We start from the raw sequence: 22490 nt of genomic DNA, 5'->3' as shown, positions 1-22490 counted from the left end.
TATATTGAAGCTGAAGATGCAGCTCCAGCAATGCAGCTCCTTCCCAAATCCCGCTGCCAGCCTGGGGAAGGACACTCCGGTACTGGAGAGGCCCTGGGCTGGATCGCAGCCTCCTTCACTGAAGCGTCGGGGAGATCTAGGAGAGAAGACGGCTCTGGTGATGCCCTGTCAGCACTCACCCGTGGTGTGGAGCAGCGGTGGGGTGCTTGTGGACAACGCCAGAGGCCCGGCCTTGGCGGTGAGGGGCACGCACCGTGCCCGTGGCGAGCTGGCCCAGGTCCAGCAGGGCGAGCGCAAAGTGCACACAGTTGCAGGTGACGGCGTTGTACTCCACCACCTCGTCCATGGCTGCGCGGACCCGCTGCTGCAGCACAGCCCGGTCCAGCCCTCCCTTCTTCCTCAGCACCTTGGCTGGGCCCCGCGTCCTCAGGAGATGGCTCTTGCCATGCTTGGCCACGATCCCTGCCCCGCTCTCTGGGAAGGGCCCCGAGCCGGGGCCAGCGGCGCCTGTGGTCAGAGATGCAATGCCATGGCTCTGTGGCTCGGGGGCACCCACCTCGGCGCTGTCCCCCAGCCCTCAGCTCACCTTCCAGGTGGATGATCTCCCCGTCGCCACAGTACACGCCAGCGTGGGCGCCCCACCAGCCGGGGCCCGCGGAGGCCAGCGGGAAGAGGAAGAGGTCGCCGGGCTGGGGCTCGGCCACCCCATTGGGCACCACCTCGAAGTGCTGGCCCAGCAGGCCCTCGCAGAGGAAGAACGCTGCCGTGCTTGCTGCCCCAGCCGCTACCTGGGGATGGGCCCACGTGTCAGGGCCGCCCGGAGCTCCAGGGATGTCGGCAGCCCGGTGCAGGTTTGCGTCTTGGGAATGGGGCTGACCCACCGCTTTGGCCCCTCTTTCCCTGTTCCTGGTGGGAACCCTTTCCTTGGGCTCACTCAGAGTCTCCATGGACTGGGCAACTCTCCATGAAGGGGCTTGGGAGGCCATCCCCATTCAGCCCAAGTGGGCTAGGCCCACAGGCACCCATGGGAGCTGAATAAATCCCAGGCCGTACAGAATTTTGCCCTGTTACAGGTGGTGCTGGCGGTGAGACTGTGCGGGGCGGGCGCTGATGCTTACCTGTCTGGAGCTGCTCACCTGGAGGGACAAACACCAAGAGTCAGTGCCGGCGCATCCGCGGGGATGCTGGGACCGAGCCTGAGAGCTCGATCTGCCCTGCCGGGATGCAGCCTGCCCCATCCCCCTCTGCGGGCACAGCTAGGGGCAAATTTGGGACTGCAACTACAAGACACAGCAAAGACCGCTGCCCTCCTCCTGCCCTGACCCACCATCCTGTGCCAGCACCGCCTCCATTGGTGCCCCCAAACCTCTGCCGTACCCAGGCACACAGCCAGCTCCAGGGCTGGAGGAACGGCCCATCTGTGCCGGCCACAGTCTTCACCGCGGTGCTCACCTGGGAAGAGATGCAGGGCAGCACAGGGGCCCATCCGCGTGTACCGTTCTGCACTGCCAGCTAAAATACAGGCTCTCCTGGGATGCTTGGCATCGCACCCATCCCCTGCTGGTGCCTGACAGCCGCCCAGGGCACCCACCCCACCCCCAGAACCGCCCCACCACCAGGACCACCCCACCACCACAGCCCCAGCCATGGGGGCTGACAGTGCTGGGTGCTGTGGCCAAGGGGGCAGACCCTGCAGGCAGTCCTTATCCGAGGGGACTTCTGAGGGCACCGAGCATCCTGCTGCCCCAAAATACAAGAGCGTGGGGTCAAGACGAGAGGTTGGCTCTGAGAGGCGACTGGTCTCAGGTTGTGGGGGACTCATCCCAGTGCATGCCAGTGTCACAAGCAGTCAGGGTGCAAGGCTGTGAGCCAGGGCATCAGCAAGGGCAGTGGGGCAGCTGGTCCTCCCTGAATTACCTGGGAGAGGAAGTTCATCTGCAAAGAGAAGAAGGGATGTCTGGTCAGCTGGGGACACAGATGTTATGCTCAGCCTGGGCTTGGGGACATCCCTGGCCCCAAACGGGGCTGGTCAGCACAAAGGCTGCCAGGTGCCACGTACCATGGCAGAAAGCCAAGCCGTGGCACTCAGCCCTGCCCAGCCCTTGGGCACCGTGCCAGCCCCAGGTTTGCTTGCGCCCAGTGTTTGCGTGGCCGCAGCCGCGGCCGGCTCCCAGGCGCTGCCTTACCCTGGCCTTTGGGGCCACGTCCGCAGTCCCCTCACTCTGCGATGTTCCTCTGAATCTGGCCACAAGGCAGCACGCCAACCTGCCCTGCTGGGTCCTTCGCAGCAGCTCAGCAAAACCCTTGGAGACTTGCAGCCCTGAGGGAGGGTGTTAAAGTCCCAATTCCAGCTTTGGGGGGAAAACAGAACAATTCCCTCCTGTTACTCTATTTCTAGTCTCCCAGGAGGTGTCTGACATGATCTGGGAGCCCACGGGGCCACCGCCGCACTGCCTGGGGTTTGATGTGAGCAATCGAGCCAACAGCATGAGGGTTGGCCAGCGAGGCCAGTTGGCCCACACGGGGCAGACACTGCGCAGCACCGAGCACCACCGTGGCTCCTTGCACCCGGTTCAGAGCCCTGACACCCCCCCAGGCCAGGGGGCAGGAGAGCAAAGCATCAGGGAGAGCAAACAAACCCTTCGCCTCGGCGTTTTGCCCATGTTCCTGCAGGCACTGTGCACTCACACGCTCCCGGCGTCGGTCTGCAGCGGAGGTGTCCGGCCAGCACTCTCCTCTCTGCGCCCAGCGGCACACGATGGGTCCGGGGCACCGGGTGCCCGTGGCTGCTGGGATTTGCAGCGCGGGAAGTGTCTGCGAGCGAGCACGGTGCTTTCTGCTGCGCTCAGTGCCAGGGTGAGGCAAGGCCATCCCCGTTTTCACGTGTCCGGAAACGTGAAGGGTCTGTGGGAATGTGCCCAGACTCTCCCAACCGGCCCAACTGCCGCAAGCCCATGGCGTGGAGCCCATCCTCGCTCATCAAAGACCATGGTGCGGTGGGGCCCATCCCAGGAGGAACAAACCCGACTCGCCACTTGCCTTTGCTTGCAACCCACTGGCAGTGGCATCGGGGCAGGGATGGAGACGCGGCTCATGGCTGTGTCCACCCTGGGTGCACGGCTGCATGGGCAACGCTGGCAAAGGGCATTGTAAACACTGGCCCTGGTGCCCGTCGGATCAAGCACTGGGGCCACTCGCGGAGCAGAATTGTGCTGCAGGCACCTGCCTTAGCGCCGGGTTTCGTGGGCCAGGTCAGCCACGGAGCCACATTAAACTTTAATCCTTGTGCCGGGGGTCAGCGAAGGCTTTGGCAGATCTTGGAGCAGGTGATGTGGGAGCTGTCACCGCGCGTCCGCAGCCCTCTGTCATCCAGCAACCTCGGAGCCCATGGCATCATTTATCACGGCAGGGCTGCGGGCTGCTACCCTCCCTCTGGGTGCACAAAGGGAAAAAGAGCCTGCCAATAAACGAGAGCTAATTACCCATGAAACCAGAGCCGAGGCCTGGCAGCCACGCTCCCCTGGGTCCCGGACATGGCTCAGCACCCGGCAGCCACGTTAACCCTTCACAGCCACCTCCTGGTGTCTCTGGAGGCTGCATGGGGCTGGCAGAGTCCCACATCCCTCCTGTCCCCTCTTAGACCTTCTCATCTCCTCCTGGTCCCCATCATCCCCTCCAGATCCCCTTGAGCCTTCCTGGTCCCCATCAAACCCTCCTGGTCCCCACTGTCCCCTCCTGGTCTCCATCATCCCCTCCTGATCTCAGTTGTCCTGCCCTGGTCCCCACCATGCCCTCCTGCTCCCCACCATTCCCTACCAGGCTCCATCAACCCCTCCTGATCCCCATCATGCCATCCTGATTGCCATTATCCCTTCCTGGTCCCCACCATCTTCTCCTGATCCCCACCAACCCTTCCTGGTCTCCATCATCCCATCCTCATTCCCATCATTCCATCCTGATCACCATCATCCCCACCTCATCCACACTGTCCCCTTCTGGTCCCTTTCATCCCCTTCTGGTCCCCACCACCCCTCCCAGGACTCCTCATCTTCTCCTGTTCCCCACTATCCCCTGCCAGACCCCATTGCCCCCCCAACTGCCTGCTTGGCATGGTGCTGTGGGGCTGGAACACTCAAACCCACCTTCATGTTCCTTGGTCAGCCCAAAACCCACCTGGGTTTCCCAAAGATTGAGTTGTCCCCAGCTGGAGTAAGAAATGCATCGTCCCAGAGCAATAATTTGAAAATGCCGGTGAGCTGAACACGAGCCCTAGACTGAAAGGGAAAGAAACATTTCTGGGGTGAAACATGAGCGACTGTGACCCTAACACATCACGGTGGGAAGGGCAAAGTTATTCCTTAAAATGAGATGGTTTCCTCCGTGCTTGGAGTTTCTCACCCCCACAGCAGTGACATTGCAATTTAAAAGGGAGATCTGCTTCAGAACAGTGCGTGATCCCAGAAAACTCCCTGCCTGCACTTCCTACCAGAGAACTGGCCTCTTCCATCAAAATTATCCCTTTTCTCCCTGCCAGAAAGCACTGTCTGGGGTAAATCTGTCAGCAAAGCTGCCAGACAGCAAGGAGAAGGAGACTGGCTTGGCCGAAATGTGGCGGAGCCAGAGGATTCGGCACGAGCGTGCAGGCACCCGGGCGCAACAGGGCAGCTGCCAGCCCTGACCCCCTGCAGAAATTTCCATCCCCAGCAGACCTGGGTCCTCCGGAAAGGTGTGCCTTGCCGGGAGCTGGCACTGTCGCTGGATTACTTGGAGATGTCCTCAAACGAGGCAGCTCCATGGGCTGGGGTGGCCGGCGCATCCAGCCCCGCTGCCTGCTGCTCGCCGGATTACGGCCGGCAGAGGCCAGCCGGCCCTGGGGCTGCCTCCCCGGCAGGAGTTTTTGAGACTGTCAGCAGCATCCTTGGGTAATTAGTAAATTAGTAATTAAATGCTCTCTGCCTGCAGGGGAGAGGGGGGAGCAGATTCCAAGGTTTTAGGCGGAGTAATCCTGTGGCATCTGCCCCAGCATCTGTCATGGAGCTGAGTTACGACCCTGCCACGGGGTTTAATGTTTGCTCCTTCACATCACTTCGCCCTTGCCGCCGGGGTGGCTCTGCCCACCGGGGCGCCCCGAGGACCACGGCGACCCCAGCATCGGCCCTGCAACGGTGGCGTCAGGCCTGGCGATGATGCCGCGTGCACCGCCAGCCAGGACCCAGCTCGGCTGCCCAGGGCTCTCCCCCAAAACTGCCAGGTCGAGCCGCCGGCTGCTCTGGGGCCAGCGGGGTGCCCACGGGTGCCAACCGTCCCCAGGGATGGGGCAGGGCGATCGGGGAGCCGCTCCGCCGTGACCCCCAGCGTTGGGGGTTCACACGGCCCGGTGCCGCAACGGAGTTAGCTGGAGGACCGGTGGGTGGGAGCAATATTTTTTTAATTATTGGATTTCCTCACGGCGATGATTATTGGCCTGGCAGCAGATGGTTGGCTCAGCTAATCCCCCTCCCAAATCCCTGTGCCAGAGCTGGCTTTTTACTGACTAAGAGGAGGGGAGCATGGCCAGATGATAAATTAGCCAAGTCAGCATGTATCACCATGCCCAGCGGTCCCCAGCCCCGGCTGGGCATCCCAGGGGCTGGATCCTGCCCAGGGGCTGGGGCAGCATGTCAGCAAGCCGTGGCCCTGCTGCGGACGGCTGGGACTGTGCCCCGCAGCTAGGGCACTGGGGCAGAGCAGGGGCCCCCCGTGGCTGGACAAGAAGGGAGCAGCGGGCGACACGCCGGGGTACCAGGGCTGGAGCAGGGTATTGCGCTGGGAGGGACGGCGATGCCACGTTTTGGGGCTGAAACCCAGCAGGTAGCGAACGAGGGCCTGGCATCAAACACCGATGGTGCTGCCCACCCCGCACCGGTGTGCACCCATGGACATGCACGCTGCTGGTCCATCCCGCACCCCGGGGATGTGCAGCATGGGTGCCTGCCAGCCAAAACCTGCTGTGGCCCCGCTAGCACCACCGCTGTCCCTGGGTTGGGTGCCCCAGCACCACACTTTCCCAGGGCGCCCTGTCACCTGTGGGCCCGGGCTGGGTGCACGGGGTTATTTTGCAGGCGCGGGCAGGACTGAGGATGTTCTAAATGATCTCGAAGCACCTAAGCCCCGTCAAAGGGATCGGGGCAGAGCAATCTGACAGCTTGCTCCTCTCCGCATTAACCCAGCGTCATAATTCTGCTGAGGGAGGAGGATGGCCGCTGCTACAGATGGCGGCTGTCAGAGATCTAGGTCAGGATTTGAGATCGCAGCACTCGAGGCAGGGGGTCGAGGCGCTACCGGAGGGGACAGGGCCTCCCGGTGTGCCAAGAGCTTGGGGTGATGGAGGGATCCTGCAGCCCAGGGTGATGGAGAATTGTTGCAGTCCATGGGGTGATGGAGGGATGCTGCAGCCCAGGGTGATGGAGGGATCCTGCAGTCCAGGGTGATGGAGGGATCTTGCAGTCCAGGGTGATGGAGGGATCCTGCAGTCCAGGGCGATAGAGGTGATGGAGGGAGGCTGTGGGGCGATAGAGGGATGCTGCAGGCTGTGGCACTCATTCAGCTCAGCCCAGGGTGAGTTTGGGAGCCAGGACCTGAGCCCGACCGAATGGCCCAGCGACTTTCCCCGAGCTGGGGGCAGCGCGGCACAGTCCATGGTGGGGCAATCCTGTGGCCGAGGCCGCAGGGGCCCCGTGCCCAGCCGGCCCTTCCCAGTCCACTCATGTCACGGCTGCAAGTCCTCAGCAGGGAAGGGGCACCAGCCATGGCCTGAATGAAGGATTACCCCGTAATGCTGCCAGGGAGGACAGGGCTGAAGTGCACAGCAGCAGGGGAGAAAAAGCAAGGGTGGCCCAAGAGGGACACTCAAAACCCCCCCCAAAAGAAAGAAGGATGCTTGAAAAGTCCCACACCCGGAGTCAGAAAGAACCCAACGCATCCCCGGGGGAACGAAGGGGCGCAGCGGTCCCCGTCCTCGAGCCGGCTGGATGCAGGAGCATCCCCAGGCCCGGCTGCACTCTCCAAGTAAAACCGGGAGGAGGTGGCGCTGCCGAAATGCCTCCTTCATGCGTTAATCTCGTTGGGGCCAAACGCTGGCGGGCGACTCCTCGGGTGGCTCCAGCGAGTGCCCGGCCTGGCGGCGGGGAGCCAGGCACAGGGTGGCCGTCCCTGCCTCGGTTTCCCCCGCCACCGCCGCCGCCACCACCGCCGCCGCCACTGCCGCCGTGGGGCCTGGGTGCTGCAGCAGCCTCACGCCGGGCGGCGCGTGGGGCCTCGCCGAGCCCCGGTTTAAAGGCTAAAGCTCTCAAATCCCAAATTGTGCTGCCCTGGCACCCCGAGGGTTTAGCGGCGGTTACATAACCACCAGGCCACCTGGCCGGGGCCGCCTGCAGCGTCAGCGCTCCGCGGCATCAGCGCCCAGCGCCTCCAGGCCCGGCTCCCCACCGGGGGGGGGATTGGACCCGCCGCAGCCTTCACCGGGGCCGGAAGGGGAAACTGAGGCACGGGGGGGGGTGGTCGGTGCGAGCGGGCAGCCGCCCTGGTGCCGCGCTCGCCGCTGCCGTGCCGGCTGTCCCGCGGGGCGCGGGCCGGTGCCGCAGGCACGGGGCCGGGCACGGGCGGCCCCTGAGTCCCCGCCGCGGTCACCTGGGCCTCCGGGGGCTGGCGCCATGCTCCCACCGCACCAGGGCTAAGCTGATTTGCGGCCCACCGGGCTCAGTGAGCACGTAGAGAGCCGCGGCCACAGGTGTGACGAGAGCAGGCCCCATCCGGCCTCAGCCCCCCTGTGGGGCCGGGGCCCAGCCGGCCTGGCTGGCGTGGAGCGAGCGTCCCCAGGACACGGCTCTGCCCCTGTGGCACCCCCTGGCAGCTGGGGCCAAAGCCGGGAGGGGCCCAAGTGGCGCCCTGTGCTGCCGTCACTAGCTCCCACCCCCGTCAGGGCTTCTAATTAATTGCTTTGGGGGCAACGAAGGGCTGGGGGGGGGAGGTCTTGCTCTTTAATTACCACTTTTCGCGATTCTGCTCTAAACTCCTTAGCAAAGGGGCTTATGTGCTTACAGGGCCCTCCGGGCACTGGCTCCCCGGGCCGCGGGGTGCAGGGATGTGGCCTTCCCTGCCTGGGGGCCATGGGGACCAGCCGGGTGGCCCTCCAGCCTCCCTGTCCCATTAGCACTCCCGGCCTGGCCCCATGACCCCCCCCACCCCATTGCACCCCGTCACCGCGGCTCCCGCCCCATCGCCACAATCTCAGCGCTGCACAGGCCGGAAGGAGCCGGGACGGGGCGCTGGGTCCCCTGTTTGGGGACCCGCCGGCTGCTCCCTCCAAACACGCCGGGCCGCATCCAGGCCGGGCTCCCCGGGGCGATGCCGGGAGGCGGCGCAGGGCGAGGGGGGGGCTGCGCCGGGTGGCGGCCGGCGGCTTCGGTGTCGCGGGGTTTAGGGTTACAGGGAGCCGGGCGCGGGCAGGGCTCGCGGCTGGGGCTCAGCACCTTTTTAATTCTTCATCGCGTGGCTGATTGATGCACCTCGCGGCGACACTAAAGATTAAGACGATGACAAATGGGCATCTGCTTACACAGCGCTCGGCGCTAATCTGCCCGGCTCTGCCTTGAAGAGAGCAAGGCGAGCGAGCACGTCGCCGCAGAGTCCGCCGGCGCGCCCACGGCCTCGCAGCTCCAGGCACCGCGCCGAGCCCCAGCGGCTCGTGGACTGAGGAGCGCCGGGGGTGGCGGAGAAGTCGGGAGAGCGCCGGGGCTCGGCACCGCGGCGCCTGCTGCGCCCGGCATGGCTGCGTCCCCAGAGGGCTCCGTGGTGAGCGCCGGGCTGGAGGACAGCCCCTCGGGTAAGAACTGGGTGCCTGTGGCTGCCGTGGCTCCCCGCCGGCATGCCAGGGTCCCTGGCCACCGGCCCTCGACGGGATGCCTGTGGTCCCCAGCTGGCACCCCTCGTCAGGATGCCCACGGTCCCTGGCTGTGGTCCTTCTCCAGGATGCCTGCACTTCTCCAGGATGCCCATGGTCCCCAGCCATGGCACTTCTCCAGGATGCCCATAGTCCCTGGCCATGGCACCTCACCAGGCTGCCCACAGTCCCTGGGCACAGCACTTCTTTGGGATGCCGGTGGGCTCCAGCTGCAGCCCGTCTCTGGGATGCTCATGGTCTGTGGCCACAGCCCTGCTCAAGGACACCCATACTCCCTGCATGCAGATCCTTGCCAGGATGACTGTGGTCCCCAACCACAGTCCCTCACCAGGACACCAGGGTGCCTGGCCATGGCTCTTCACTGGGATACCTGCGTTACCCATCCATGGACACTTGCAGTCTCCAGCTGCAGCCCTTCTCTGGGATGCCCACAGTCCCTGGTCCTTCTCCAGGACACCCAGGTCCCCAGCTGCGGCACCTTTCAGGATGCCCCGGGTGCCCACAGGCTCCAAGGCTGGGCAGCTGCAGGGATGCTCCTCAGCCCCAGGGCACCCGCAGAGCCAGCCCTGGGCTCTGCCGGTCACCCTGGGGCGCAGGGAAACACAGGCAGCTGGGTGACAGCGGTGACCCCATCTCCTCGTGGCTGTGAGCAGGATGCTGAGGGGACAGTGGGCATGCCTGGGTCCAGGGCTGGGGAGGGGGTCCTGGGGGCTGAGTGACCCCGAGCATCGTTGCTCCGCTCCCGCAGGGCTGAGCCCGGCCCCCGGCAAGGCGCTGAGCCCCGTGCTGCTGTGCAAGGTGTGCGGGGACACGAGCAGCGGGAAGCACTACGGCATCTACGCCTGCAACGGCTGCAGCGGCTTCTTCAAGCGGAGCGTGCGGAGGAAACTCATCTACAGGTGGGGCCGGCGGGCACCCCGTGGGGCAGAGCACTCCTGGGGACAGGGAACCCCGGGGGGGGGCAGGGTGCCCAGGGGGGCAGGGAAGCTATGGAGGGGAGAGGACACCCAGTAGAGTAGGAGACGCAATGGGGCAGAGCGTTCCTTTGGGGACGGGGCACCCATGGGGGGACACAGCACCCACTGGGGCAGGGTACCCCTGGGGACAGGGCATTCATTGGGACAGGGCACCCATGGGGGGCAGGACACCCTTGGGGGGCAGGGCACCCAGTGGGGCTGGGCATTTCTTGGGGCAGGGCACTGCTGGGGGACAGGGCACCCATGGGGGGACACGGGACCCACTGGAGCAGGGCACCCCTAGGGACGGGGCATTCATTGGGCCAGGACACTCAAGGGGGATAAGGCACCCAGCGGGGCAGTTGTTGGGGCAGGGCACCTATGGGGGGGGAGAGGACACCCATGGGGGAGAGGACACGCATGGGGGTCAGGGCATCCATCAGAGCACGGCACCCAAAGGGGACATGACACCCAGTGGAGGGACGGGGTGCCCAGCAGGGCAGGCAGGACACCTATGGGGGGAGAGGATACCCATCGGGGCAGGGCACCCAGTGGGACAGGGCTCCCATGGTGGGACACGGCACCCATCAGAGCAGGACACCTTGGGGACAGGGCATTCATTGGGGCAGGACACCCAAGGGGGACAGGGCAGGGCACATGTGGGGGGGGCAGGGGGCAAGGCAGGGCAGTTGTTGGGACAGGGCACCCATGGGGAGAGAGGACACCCATCGTGGCAGGGCACCCATGGGAGACAGGGTGCCCAGGGGCGACAGGGCACCCAGTGGGGCAGCGCACCCAGCCTGGGGCTGAGCCCGCGGCCCGGTCGGATGCCACCTCTCCTCCGCCGCAGGTGCCAGGCGGGGACGGGGCTGTGCCCGGTGGACAAGGCGCACCGCAACCAGTGCCAGGCCTGCAGGCTGAAGAAGTGCCTGCAAGCCGGCATGAACAAGGACGGTAAGCACGGGATGGGGAGCGAGGGCGGGTGTGGGAGGGGGACGCCGAGGGTGCCTGGCACTGCTGCCATGGCTGACGGTGTCCCCGGCGTCCCCTGCAGCCGTGCAGAACGAGCGGCAGCCCCGCAGCACAGCCCAGGTCCGCCTGGACAGCATCGAGCTGGACGCCGAGCTGCCGCCTGAGCACCTGACCACCACGCGCGAGGGCCCACCGGCCCCCTGCCCGCCCCCCCGGGGCCCCACCACCGGTGTCCCAGGGTCCCGGCCACCCACGCCGCCCACCAACCACCGCTTCATGGCCAGCCTCATGACGGCAGAGACCTGCGCCAAGCTGGAGCCTGAGGATGGTGGGTGGCTGCTTCTGGTGGTGGTGGGGATGACGACACCGTGGCGCTGCTGGTGACCAGCTGTTGGCTTTTGTGCAGCTGATGAGACCGTTGATGTGACAGGCAGCGAGCCCGAGAGGGCCACTGGCGAGTACCAACTAGCGCCCTACCCAGTGGGCAGCCCCGAAAATGTCTACGAGACCTCGGCCCGTCTCCTCTTCATGGCTGTCAAGTGGGCCAAGAACCTCCCGGTCTTCTCCAACCTGCCCTTCCGCGACCAGGTGGGACCAGGGCCATCGACACAGGGTGATGGGTACCCATGGGGGGCCCCAGGATAACAGGGGAGGGGCATTTTCCCAGGGGATTTGGGAAAAACAGGCAAGGGGGGGGGGTCAGAGTACCTCATGGTGTTGGCCACCACAGCTCACCAGATAAGGACAGCCCTGGGGCAGCATCGGGTGACACTGCCCCCTGGGAAGTGTCCCTCTGGGTATGTGGGGATGCTGTAGGTGGGGGACAGCCTCTGCCAGATGTGCTCCGAACAGCTGGGGAGCAAGAAGAGGGGGGTCGGCAGGTGGCAAGGGGGTGCTGGAGCCCCTTGCACCAGGGCTGACGTGGTCCCTGCAGGTGATCCTGCTGGAGGAAGCCTGGAGTGAGCTGTTCCTGCTCTGTGCCATCCAGTGGTCCATGCCCCTGGAGAGCTGCCCGCTGCTGGCCGTGCCCGAGCTGGCCCCTGGCGCCCCTGGCAAGCTGGCACCCACCACCGTGGACGTCCGTCTCCTGCAGGAGACCCTCACCCGCTTCAAGGCACTGGCTGTCGACCCCACCGAGTTTGCCTGCATGAAGGCTGTGGTGCTCTTCAAGCCAGGTGAGCTGGGCAGCCTTGGCCAGGGTCAGCTCAGCACCAGCTCCCGACTGCCCCCAGCGCCTTTCCTCTCCCTGCAGAGACCCGTGGCCTGAAGGACCCTGAGCAGGTGGAGAACCTGCAGGACCAGTCCCAAGTGATGCTGGGCCAGCACAACCGGACGCACTACCCTGGGCAGCCTGTCAGGTACCACTGCCGGCCCCCCGACACCGTGCCGAGCATCCCCACCCAGCACCCTCCCACAGCACCCTGGGGCCTGTTGGCATGTGGGGAACCCACCGGTCCCACTCGCCCTCCCCAGGTTCGGGAAACTGCTCCTGCTCCTGCCGGCCCTGCGCTTCATCTCCTCCGAGCGCATCGAGCTCCTCTTCTTCCGCCGGACCATTGGCAACACCCCCATGGAGAAGCTGCTCTGCGACATGTTCAAGAACTGACCCGCGCCGCTGCTCGAGCCGCCAGCACCGCGGGATGCTCCCTCCAGTCCCGTAGCGAGTTATTCCCACGCTACGGCACGTGGGGCCAAGCCGGATTGACTGATGGCCGCGATGACCCGGCAATAGCGTTTTTGGCTTTCAGGACCGGCCCCCTAGGCGATTTGGTCCTACTGCTGCTTTCACTGGGGCCGTAGGCATTATTGAACCCTGCATCCGCTGCTCCTCGCGGGAGGGGGGGATCCCATGGGAAACGTGCCGGCACACTGACGGAGGTGGCATGGGGGGGAGCACTTGGAGTGGCGCGGGAAAACGGCACCTCACAGGCCCGGGAAGGGTCCGGCAGAGCTGCTCCATGCTTGCTCCAAGAGGCCTTTTCTCCAGGTCCCGACCCCATGCCGCCTCCACGTGGGACCTCAGCAAGACCCCGTGCCGGCCCTGCCTCCCCGTCCTCCCGCAGGTCCCCTCGCCGCGGTGGGTGAAGCCCATCACAAGTGGTTTCTGGGCTGTTGGAACGTGCCCCGCGGCCCAGTCCCTGTCCCCGAGGTGGTGGCTGGGGTCCTGGGGATGTTGCCCACGGCTGCACCATGGTGGCAGCTCTGGGTAAGGGCACGTGGGGGTGCTCAGACCCCCCCCCCCCCCAAAACCACTCATCAGCCGTGGCGTTTCCTGATGCCGTGTGCAGCTGGAGCAGGGCAGGGGCCGATGACAGCTGCTGGCAGCGGGGGACATCGGAGCACCACAGCAGGGTCGGTGCCTCGATGGGCACCGCTGTCCGAGCGCAGCCCAGCCCAACCCTCGCACCCGTCCAAACTGCCTTCGCCTTGGCAGTTTGGCAGCACCCAGCGCACCCACGGGGCCCCGCTGCCACCAAGCCCAGGACGGGGGCCCCACGCGGCCGCAATCACTGCACCCCACTGCCGGGGCAGGGAGCCCTGGGGCAGCGCGGCGGCGATTCCCACGCTGCGAGCCGTGGGGCAGGCAGGGAGGGGCCCTGGCCCCCCACCTCCCGGCGGCCGCCGCTCTCACCCGGTTTCATACTCGGTATAAAGGGGGCTTTTGGAGGTACTGCTGCTTGTGGTTGATTTGGTCTTCGCCTTCGGCTGTGGGGGAAGAGGGGCTGGAGCGGCACCCAGGGGAGCCCTGGCACCCTGCGGCGAGCAGGGCAGAGGCAGGCACAGGCTTGCACATGGGTCCCGGTCCTCCACCATGACTCTCAGCACTGCCAGGGCCGGGCAGAAGTCACGCTCGCAGCATCCCAACATTGACCGCAGCCCATTGCTGCTCAGCCCAGGTTGTCCTGGCCATGGACATCCCGTCCCTGAGGTGCCCTGGGATGATGGAGCTGCACCCCCAGCTGTCACCAGCCCAGGGCAAACCCACGTACCTCCTGGTGGCCACCAGCCCATGCACGGTCAAGGGAGTGGAGATGCTCCACAACCCCTCGCTGGCAAAGGTCCAGCTGCCCATCCAGCACCCTGGGGCAGGAAGGGGCTCGAAGCCACCGTGGCTCAGCACCCACTTTTACCCAGTCATTCCCCCCTCTGCCAATTAGGCACAGCTAAATTAGGGCCCATTAGTGCATATCTGCCTTGAAGAAAATCTTCGGCCGTTAGAGGAAGCGAGCTGAAAAACATCATTTTAGGGCTCAGTAGGAGCTAAAAACAGCAACTGCCTTGGGCAAGGGCTGGGGAGCAAGGCAGGAGAGCGCCCGAGCAGGCGATGCCCCACGGGCGACGCAAAGGCGCTAAGCGGGGACCCGGGGCCTGGCGCCGTGGCGAGGGAGGAAGAACGAGGGAGGAAGAACAAGGGAGGAAGGACGAGGGAGGAAGGACGAGGGAGGAAGGACGAGGGAGGAAGGACGAGCGAGAGCCGCAGGGCGAGGAGGGGCCCGGGGAGCTGAACGGCAAAGACCCGCCTGCTGTTTCCCAGCAGAGGAAACAGGGGACGTCAAATGAGGCTGGCACGTGACAAACCCGAAAACCACAGAAGAAAAACACCCATAAAAAAATAAAAGAAAAAAAGAGACGAGCTGATGCAGTTTCAAAAGCGGTAATACAACCCCAAAGAAGAAAAATCCACCGGATTTTTTCCCCCCCCAAAGGCGAAGCCCCGCGTCCCCGAACCGCGAGCGCCTCCGCGAAACACAGCACTCGGCGCCACGCGCTTCCTCGTGAGAGCTTTGTTCTTTAATATGCGAGGGGTTAATTAGTTCATAAAGTCGCTTTGTACAGCCATACAGCATATGCTTCAGAAATATTACACAAATTGCACTTTATACATATGACGGCCTTATTCCAGAAGGAAAGAAAATAACGTTAATTAAAAAATTAAAGAGAACCTGCGGACATGACATTACAGCTTGCCAGCTGGCTGTGTGACTGCACCCCCACGTGGCCCTGGGGGGGGGGGGGGGCAAGATAAATCATTCTCCTTTATATAATTATGCTTTTATTCTTTTTTTTTTCCTTTTTCTTTTTTTTTAACAGGTAAAATTTATAGAGAGTATGACACAGGATAATATATCCTCTTACAATACATACTTTGTTTTTAATTTACACTCAGCATACTTATAAATTACTTAAAAAAATTTCCGTTAAAAATAATAATTAACCATACGCAGCCCATGTCCTTTCCAGTAGTAAGTACATTCACTTGGTACAAGGAGCGGATCATCTCCGAAAAACCTACCGTTCACCAACTGCCCGAGGGGAGCAGCCAGGCACCCGGCTCGCCGTGGACGGGAACGAAACTCAAGGTTGCCCTGCTAAAACCATCGATTCCCCCCCGCAATTCCCTCCAAAAAATAAAGAAAAAAAAGGAAAAAAGAAAATAATCCATAAGGGCGAAGGAAAATGGGTGGGAAAGGTTCTGGCTGAAAGCTCTTGGGTTGGAAAATGGGAAAGGAAGGCGAAATCTGGGAGGCTGTGGCTATTCCCGCGAGCACTCAGCGCTGCCCTCTTGCTCCCAGCCCCGGGGAGGATCGGACGCGGCGGGCGGCTAATTCTCATTCCCTTTTGGCTTTCCGTAAATCCGCGCTCGCGCTGAAGCTCAGCCTGCTTCCCCGGCCGAGGAGCAAGGAGCCGGCGCGCCGCCGCTCGCCCCCTTTCCGGCGCCCGGCCGTGGAGGCGACGCTGCAAAGGGGCCGTGAGCTCCGCTGCCCACCTGGAGCAGCTGCTTTCGCAGGAATTCGGAGCAACATGCAACGAGCTGATGGTGCAAAAAGAGCCTTCAAAAATAATGATTATATATATATATATATTTTTTTTTTTTTAAAAAAAACGACCAACCTTTGTCTCAAGACAAACTCATCGCCATCCGTACAACCGAAAAGGGGAAAAACCCGTCCCTTATTCCGCTCTGAGCGATGCCGCGCAGCCGCGGCGCGGCCCCTCTCGCCGGGCTCCCTGCAAGCGGACGCCGTGCATCCAAAGAGAGTTTTTCCCAGAGCGATTTCGCCGACGGACCCAGCTTTTAAAGTGCAGCCGTGGCTGGAAAGAGCAGTGCCCCATGGCACGCGGCACATCCTGATCTGCGAGTCCGGCAGTGGAGAGCGGCCGGCCTTCCCGGTTTTTCCCCCTTTTCTCCCTCGCCCTTTAGCCCCGCAGAGCGCAAGGGGCCTGAGCCGATCTTTCTTCCGGCTCACGTAGCGCTGGCTTAGCTCCGCTTGCAAGATCCCGACTCGGAGGCGGCACTTAGGCCATGCCGATGCGAGCTCGGAGCAAACCGAGCACCCTGGCGGAGGGGTCGGCAGTTTTAGAGGGCAAAACCGAGGCTCTAAACGTACATTTTCAGTGCAGAGCAAGTCAGGCGCGTGGCTCGGGCAGGCGGTGCCCGAATCCAGCCCCTCTTCTAGCCTCGCCGGCAGCAGCGGCGTGGGCCGAGACGGCCGCACGCTGCCACCAGCTCTGCTCGCCTGCGCTTCCCAGCTCTTTCCCGGCCACCTCCTGGAGGATTTGGGGGCCTGGGAGGGTTTCCCCAGGAACTTTCCACCTTTGTAACCACCACCCACCTTCCCGACGGTTCTCGATCCGGTCCTAAAATGCCTACAGACCTTTCCATCGGTTGAGCTGGACTTACTGCTCAGACCCACGGGCGTCAGCGCCGAGACTGTAATAGCTGTTCCCACGCCGGCACCGCTCTTAACGTGGCTTAAAGCACCTTTTATCATTGCAAAAAATAGAGGGGGGGAAAAAAAAGGCAGATCAGGCAGGAAGAGCTGGGGGCCGAACTGCGGGGAAAGAGTAGCTAAAGCCACCGCTAAATCTGGGAAGGTGCACATGGACCTGCTCCCTGCTAACCGGGAAGCCGGATAACCCCGTTGGCGCCTTCCCGAGTCGAGCGGGCAGCACTCAGATTCGGCGCCGCGCTGCGCCACGGAAGAGTCGTGGGATAACCCCAGTCCCAAGGTGCGGGAGGCAAAATCACTAAGAGATATCCAGGAAGACCGAAGTGCCGGGGTTTCGCCCCGTTTCTTGGCGCTCGGGTGCGAAAGCCCAACCAAGCAGCTGAACAGGAAGGTCCCGGCCAGCACGTCTCCATCCAAGTGCCACCGCGGGGCTCCTAATCCCTCCTTCCTTTCCACAAGAGCGGACGTGGCGTTGGCCTGCACTCCTCTGACGGATGCCGCGGGATTGCCGGGCTTTGGGATAACGGCTACGGGCGCAAAGGAGCACGTGGGCTGATGGAGAAAGACAGCGGGTCGGGGGGGATTAAGAGCCAGGTCGTTAGCTAGTACTGATAATTAGTCATGCCACGGACGCTGCTTCTAAGCTGTGCTAATCATATTTTGACAGATTTCTCTTAAAAAATAAAAGTGATGCAGTGCCGGGCGTGCAAGTGGCAAGTGATGGACCACCAGGAGCACGGGGCCACCATGGCACGAGCGTCCCACAAGGGACTGCTCGCAGCGGGGCGCCGGAAAGGAGTCACTAACCCCTCCGACGCCCAAAGCTCGGTGCACCCGCGAGCAACGGCCTCGCGGCTTTTCCCTGCGCTCTCCCCCGCTTTCCCTCTCGCGGCCTTCTGCCCCGGCAAGAACGTTCTGTCTGGGGATGGGGGGAAAAATGAGTTTAAAGAAAAAAAAAAAAAAAAAAGATGTATAAAAAAATATATTTACAACAAACTTCAGTAACCAGAATATAAACAAATATAGCTTCAAGTAGTCCTTGATTATTATTATTATTATTATTATCATCATCATTTTTTAATACTGATGGTCTCAAAAGAGAGAAAAAGTTGGTTAGGTCACATTGGGAAAGATTACTTTTGGCAGGTTCCCTTAACGCTTTTCCATGCTTTTTGCTTTAACGGCGCGTGTCAAGCAGAGACGTTTTCTCCGCACGAGCCGGGCTGCATGGCGGAGCCGCTCCTGTCCAGGGCCATCGCAAGTGGCCCCGTTCCCACGGTCAGCGCGGCGGACTCGCGATGCACGTACAGGTTTTCAGGCTTGGCTTCCTAAAGCTTCCGCCTATCCGCAGCGCTGCTCTGCGCCTCGGCGGCGGGACTAGCTATGGCTATCGGCAATTCGGCACAAACGTTTGGCTTGGCGCTAACCGGTGGCGTCGATTTGATTTGTTTCTTTTTTTCCTCCTGCCCTGACGGATCGTCGCTACCGACAAAAATCCCCCAAACGAATCTTGATCCGCTCTTTCCGCTGCGGGCTCGGGCGGTGCTGCTTTGAGACACGCTCCGGTTGCTCGAATGGGAACGGCAGCTTTTTATTTTTGCCGGACGACAACGTGGAGCGCGTGATAAATAGCTCGGGGGAAAGGGCTCCGTCCACCGTGCTTCCTCGTGAAGAGTTTAGGCTTCAAGCCAGCACAAAAAAAAAAAAGAACAGAAACAAAACAAAACCACAAACGGGGGAGTCCTGCCGGCGGCGGGAGCAGCTCCCGGCGCCGCGGCGTCTCGAGGCAGCCGGGACGCCAAACGGAGCTGCCCGGGAGCGGGCCGCCGCTCGCCGCGCCTCCGCCCCTGAACCCTGGCAGGGCCTCGCTTGCCCGAACGTTAAAACCAGTTAAGGCCACTGCTGAAACGGTCCCCGACAGACTGCGAATACGAGTTAGCGCCTCCCTTGAGCGCTGGCGGCCCGAGGCGTTAGTGAGTAAAAGCGTTGCGCGGGGCAGCCGGCGGCAGGTTCCCCCGGGGCGAGACGCTCTCGCTTTTCACGGACGGGCCGCCCCGGCTCACACCATGAACTCGTTGCTCCCGAAAAGGACCAGCTGCTGGGCGGCGGCACAGTCGGCCTCGGCGCCGCGCTGGCGGCCCGCCGCCGCCGCCACCGCCCCTTCGGGCGCCTCCTTGGCCCTCTGCGGCGAGTTCTTCACGTTCTTCAGCTTCTGCTTGCCCTTCTCGGGGTTGAAGGTGCCGCGGGTGGTGAACTGGGGCCGCTCGTCCGGCGCCCTGAGCGGCGCCGGCGGCCCGTCGAGGCCGCCCTTGGGCTCGGCCGGCTCGCCCGAAGCGGCCGCCCGGTAGAAGGGCGACTTGGAGTACATCTGGAAGCGCTTGCGGGGCAGGTGGGGCAAGCAGGAGGTGGACGACTGCGACGAGGAGGAGAGGGCCGAGTCCGCCGAGTCCGCCGAGTCCTGCTGCTTCCTCGGGTGCCTCCGCAGGCGGCTCGTCGCCTCCGGCTTGACGGGCCGCAGGGAGCCGAGGGCGAAACTTCTCTCTGAGGGGAAGGGACAACAGGCAGGAGAATTAGCTGCCCGCACCTGCCCACGCCGCGGCGCGTTTCAGAGCGCAGAAGAGGCGAAACGTTCCCACCTCCGTCTCCGCGGGGTATCGTTTGCATCCCGGCGGCCGCCTTGTTTACGGAAACGCCACCCAGCGAGCGCTCAGGACGCGACGTACCCGCAGCAACGCTCCCCTCCCCGCCAGCCGAAAGCGGCTGCACGGTTTGCAACGCCGGGAGCGGAGGCAGGTCCCGCCGCCCGCGGCGTTCGAACCGCGATGTTGCTTCGGGATAAGGTCTGCCGAGGGCCCTGCTGTACCTGCCACCGGACGCCGCCTTCCCGGAGCGCTTCGCCTCCCGCGGGGATCCGCGCCGCAGCACCGATTCGAGGCGCGAGGCGTCTCGGCCGCGCCACGGGACGGTCTGCGCGCGAGCTGCCGGCAATCAGCAGCGCGGCACACGCGTTTCAGCCCGACAGGAGGGAGAGGAAGCCTAGCGTCTCGCGCTAAAAGCCCGCCGCCATCTCAGTGGCTACACGTAAAGAACGGGCAGCTTCACGACGGAATAATCTAACCCAAACACGTCTGGTTATAGCGACGCTCAGATTTACCTGAACGGTCTGAGATGGCTCCTTCGGAGTCAAAGTTCAAATTTTCGGAGCTGTCAGCGGTGCCAATAGAGGCTTCGGACTCCAGAGTTTCGTCGTCGGAGGCCCGCGGCTCCAACGTTAGCATCTCGAACGTCAGCTCCTCCCTGCAAAAATAAACCCTGGGTGATCAAGCAGGACCCAAAGGGAGGGAAAAAAAGGAAAAAAATGGATGCATGTTTGTGAAGACATCATGCAGGGTAGAGTCCTCTATTCGTGTGAGCACCCGAGCACAACCACGCTCAAGTAATACCCAAGCTTAAACACAGATATTGGGCACCAAAGCAAAGAGCTCTCTTAAACGGCTTGTGTCCAGGGCCAGGGAGCTTCACAGTTGAACAAACCCACCCCAGACTGGCCCTAGCACTCGACATCACAGAATCGCTGAGGTTGGAAGGGACCTCTGGAGATCATCTAGTCCAACCCCCCTGCTCAAGCAGGGTCACCTAGAGCATATTGCACAGGATTGCATCCAGGCGGGTTTTGAATATCTCCAGAGAAGGAGACTCCACAACCTCTCTGGGCAACCTGTTCCAGTGCTCTGTCACCCTCACAGTGAAAAAGGCACAGTGACATCGGCCCCTCGAGCTGCCCCACGGCTGGTGCGGGGGGTAGGAGCAAAGGAGGAGTTCAGCCTTGGCCTGCTCCCCACCAGCTATTTCATTTGCATTCCCCCCTAACGCTGCTGAAAGCCCTTTGCACCACACACGCGGCAGCATCCGTCGCGACTGCAGGAGGGATGGATGCAGTATTTATCGTTAGCTCGGTGGAGTCCTGTCAAGCAGACAGCATGTCCCCGGCAGACGGTAATGCAGGAGCAATTCTGGTATCAAACACAGCTCGGGGAGGATTTGAATTTGAGCTCAGAGGCGCAGCCCCGTCTCGCACGGTTGCACCGAGTCCTTCTGCCCTCTGCTCTTTGCGACTCACTTCTCCTTCTGCAAGCTTTCGATCTGTTCGGTCAGCACCCTCTCCTCCTGCTGCATGGCCGCTTGCTGCTGCTCCGTGACATCCATCTCCATGGCCTCTTCGCTGCTCATGGTTTCCTCAGGGACGTCTGACACCGAGGGTAAGCGTACCGCGACCGGAGACGTCGGGCTGGGGTAGGTGCCGCGCCGTATGCGTCCTTTGCCCTGAAGATAAACATCGGTGTCAAGGAACTGCTATTTTGCAAGCCTGCCAGGTACCGCACCATCCATCTCAGGTGATGACGGTGCTGCTCTCCCCCGCATACTCCACTCCCAAGGAGCGGTGAAGAAAACGTCTGCCGTCATTCCTTAGGACGCTATGTGCGTTTGCACCCCGGACACTCCAAATGTCACACCAGGTTGGGGGACATACTAGAAACCGTCTCAGTACACTCCAGAAGATGAAGGTGAAGCCAATGTACCCGGACAGCTACATGCAACTGGGACTTCAAAAATCAAGGACACGACAGGATGTGTTTCGCAAGCCCAGCCCGCAAGACGGGAAGCTCAGCCCGCCCGGCGGCAGCGCTGGCTCTGGATGGGGAGAGCACAGACAAAACGCTGGCATGCGCGGTGCTAACCCGCCCCGCTCTCCGCAAGGAGCAGCCCTCTGCATGCACACCGCGCTCGCGGGAGGCCCTGCCTGCACACGAGCACCCACGGGAGGCCAGCGCCGCTCCTGCCCTAGCCAGGGGGTATCAGGAGATTCGGCACGCAGGCAAATAGGAAAGCCAGGTACAACGTGAGGGCTGCACTTCTGGGCCCAGAGTCCAAAGACACGCGAGGGGCTGTTCAAGCACATGCCTAACAGCGTGGAAAATGGGACACAGCAGGCCGGAGCGCCGCTCGAGAAAACCCAGCAAGGAACAGTTGGAGGGAAGCAGAAACAAACATTCAAGGGAAACAGCTTTAAGCATCCTTCAGAAATACAAGCTCCCACAAGACCCGAATCAAACGCCTGAATTCCAGCAGACTGTGTCACCACCCTGCTGGGATGCAAGCAGAGAAAACAGTCCACGGCATCTAACGTTTGGATGCAAGACAGAGTTAGACAAGTACAGAGCATGCAGGAGGATTTACTCTCTTCCTATGGAATCTGGAAGGAGCTTTCGAAAGCTCAAGTGACTTCACAGCACAAGCACTAGCGACTGCCACTGGGGCTTGAATCCCCAGGAGAGGAGTTAGCTACCACCCAGGCGCTGAGCTGCAGTAACCGCACACGTGCTCTTGGACTGCTGCAGATATGAAGGAATTTGATTTTGCTTGGGATGGTGGCTCATACTTAAATATTTGGGTGGTGGATACACCATCTGATCTTTCAGCTGCCCTTTAAAAAGCCCACCCCTTGACTGAGTTTAGTATTTCCAAACCACTGCAAGGGCCTCTGTGGCTTCACTCGGTGAACAGTAACTTGTATATAATTCCATTACCTACACTGATCTCATCTTTTGTACAAGAGAGCTGTAAACTAAGATCATCTGCAGCGGTCAGGTATAACGCAAGAAGTCTAAATGTTACTTTTTGCGCCTTTCATCAAATGGGGAGATTTAATGTAGCAACATGGAAAAACTATCGCTCATCTTCCTCCTGTCACAAAGCTGTCTTCTTTGTTAAAACATCGATTTTGTTCCTAATGCAATGTCCCTGGATCTCACTTTCAGTTACTATCTCATGCCCACGTTAAAGAGCTCTTTGGACCTCCAACTTTTCTCCATATAGAGCTATTTAAAC

The 22490-nt window shown here is 62.1% G+C and overlaps 3 protein-coding genes across 3 annotated transcripts in view; 1 reads left to right on the top strand and 2 right to left on the bottom strand.

The window, feature by feature from the left end:
* LOC136993436 (uncharacterized) lies at positions 1 to 986 on the bottom strand. Its single transcript, XM_067305806.1, has 3 exons — positions 587 to 986; positions 254 to 462; positions 1 to 136 (listed from the first exon to the last, which is right to left on the bottom strand). Exons 1-3 carry the CDS (start codon positions 984 to 986, stop codon positions 116 to 118), a joined length of 630 nt encoding a protein of 209 aa, XP_067161907.1. The 3' UTR covers positions 1 to 115.
* Positions 987 to 8805: 7819 nt separating this feature from the next.
* NR2E3 (nuclear receptor subfamily 2 group E member 3) lies at positions 8806 to 12475 on the top strand. Its single transcript, XM_067305462.1, has 8 exons — positions 8806 to 8863; positions 9690 to 9840; positions 10748 to 10851; positions 10952 to 11197; positions 11276 to 11457; positions 11804 to 12044; positions 12122 to 12227; positions 12343 to 12475. Exons 1-8 carry the CDS (start codon positions 8806 to 8808, stop codon positions 12473 to 12475), a joined length of 1221 nt encoding a protein of 406 aa, XP_067161563.1.
* A 2164-nt stretch (positions 12476 to 14639) lies between these two features.
* MYO9A (myosin IXA) overlaps positions 14640 to 22490 on the bottom strand; it is a 175744-nt gene continuing 167893 nt past the window's right edge. The window contains exons 40-42 of the mRNA XM_067305346.1: positions 20722 to 20924; positions 19756 to 19898; positions 14640 to 19142 (exon numbers count right to left, since the gene is read on the bottom strand). Coding sequence (XP_067161447.1) covers positions 18661 to 19142; positions 19756 to 19898; positions 20722 to 20924 — 828 coding nt within the window. The 3' untranslated portion in view covers positions 14640 to 18660. The remainder of the gene's footprint in view (positions 19143 to 19755; positions 19899 to 20721; positions 20925 to 22490) is intronic.

This window comes from Apteryx mantelli, chromosome 15 (genome assembly GCF_036417845.1).
Source record: "Apteryx mantelli isolate bAptMan1 chromosome 15, bAptMan1.hap1, whole genome shotgun sequence".
Taxonomy (NCBI): domain Eukaryota; kingdom Metazoa; phylum Chordata; class Aves; order Apterygiformes; family Apterygidae; genus Apteryx; species Apteryx mantelli.
This window is presented reverse-complemented; position numbering and strand designations above follow the sequence as displayed.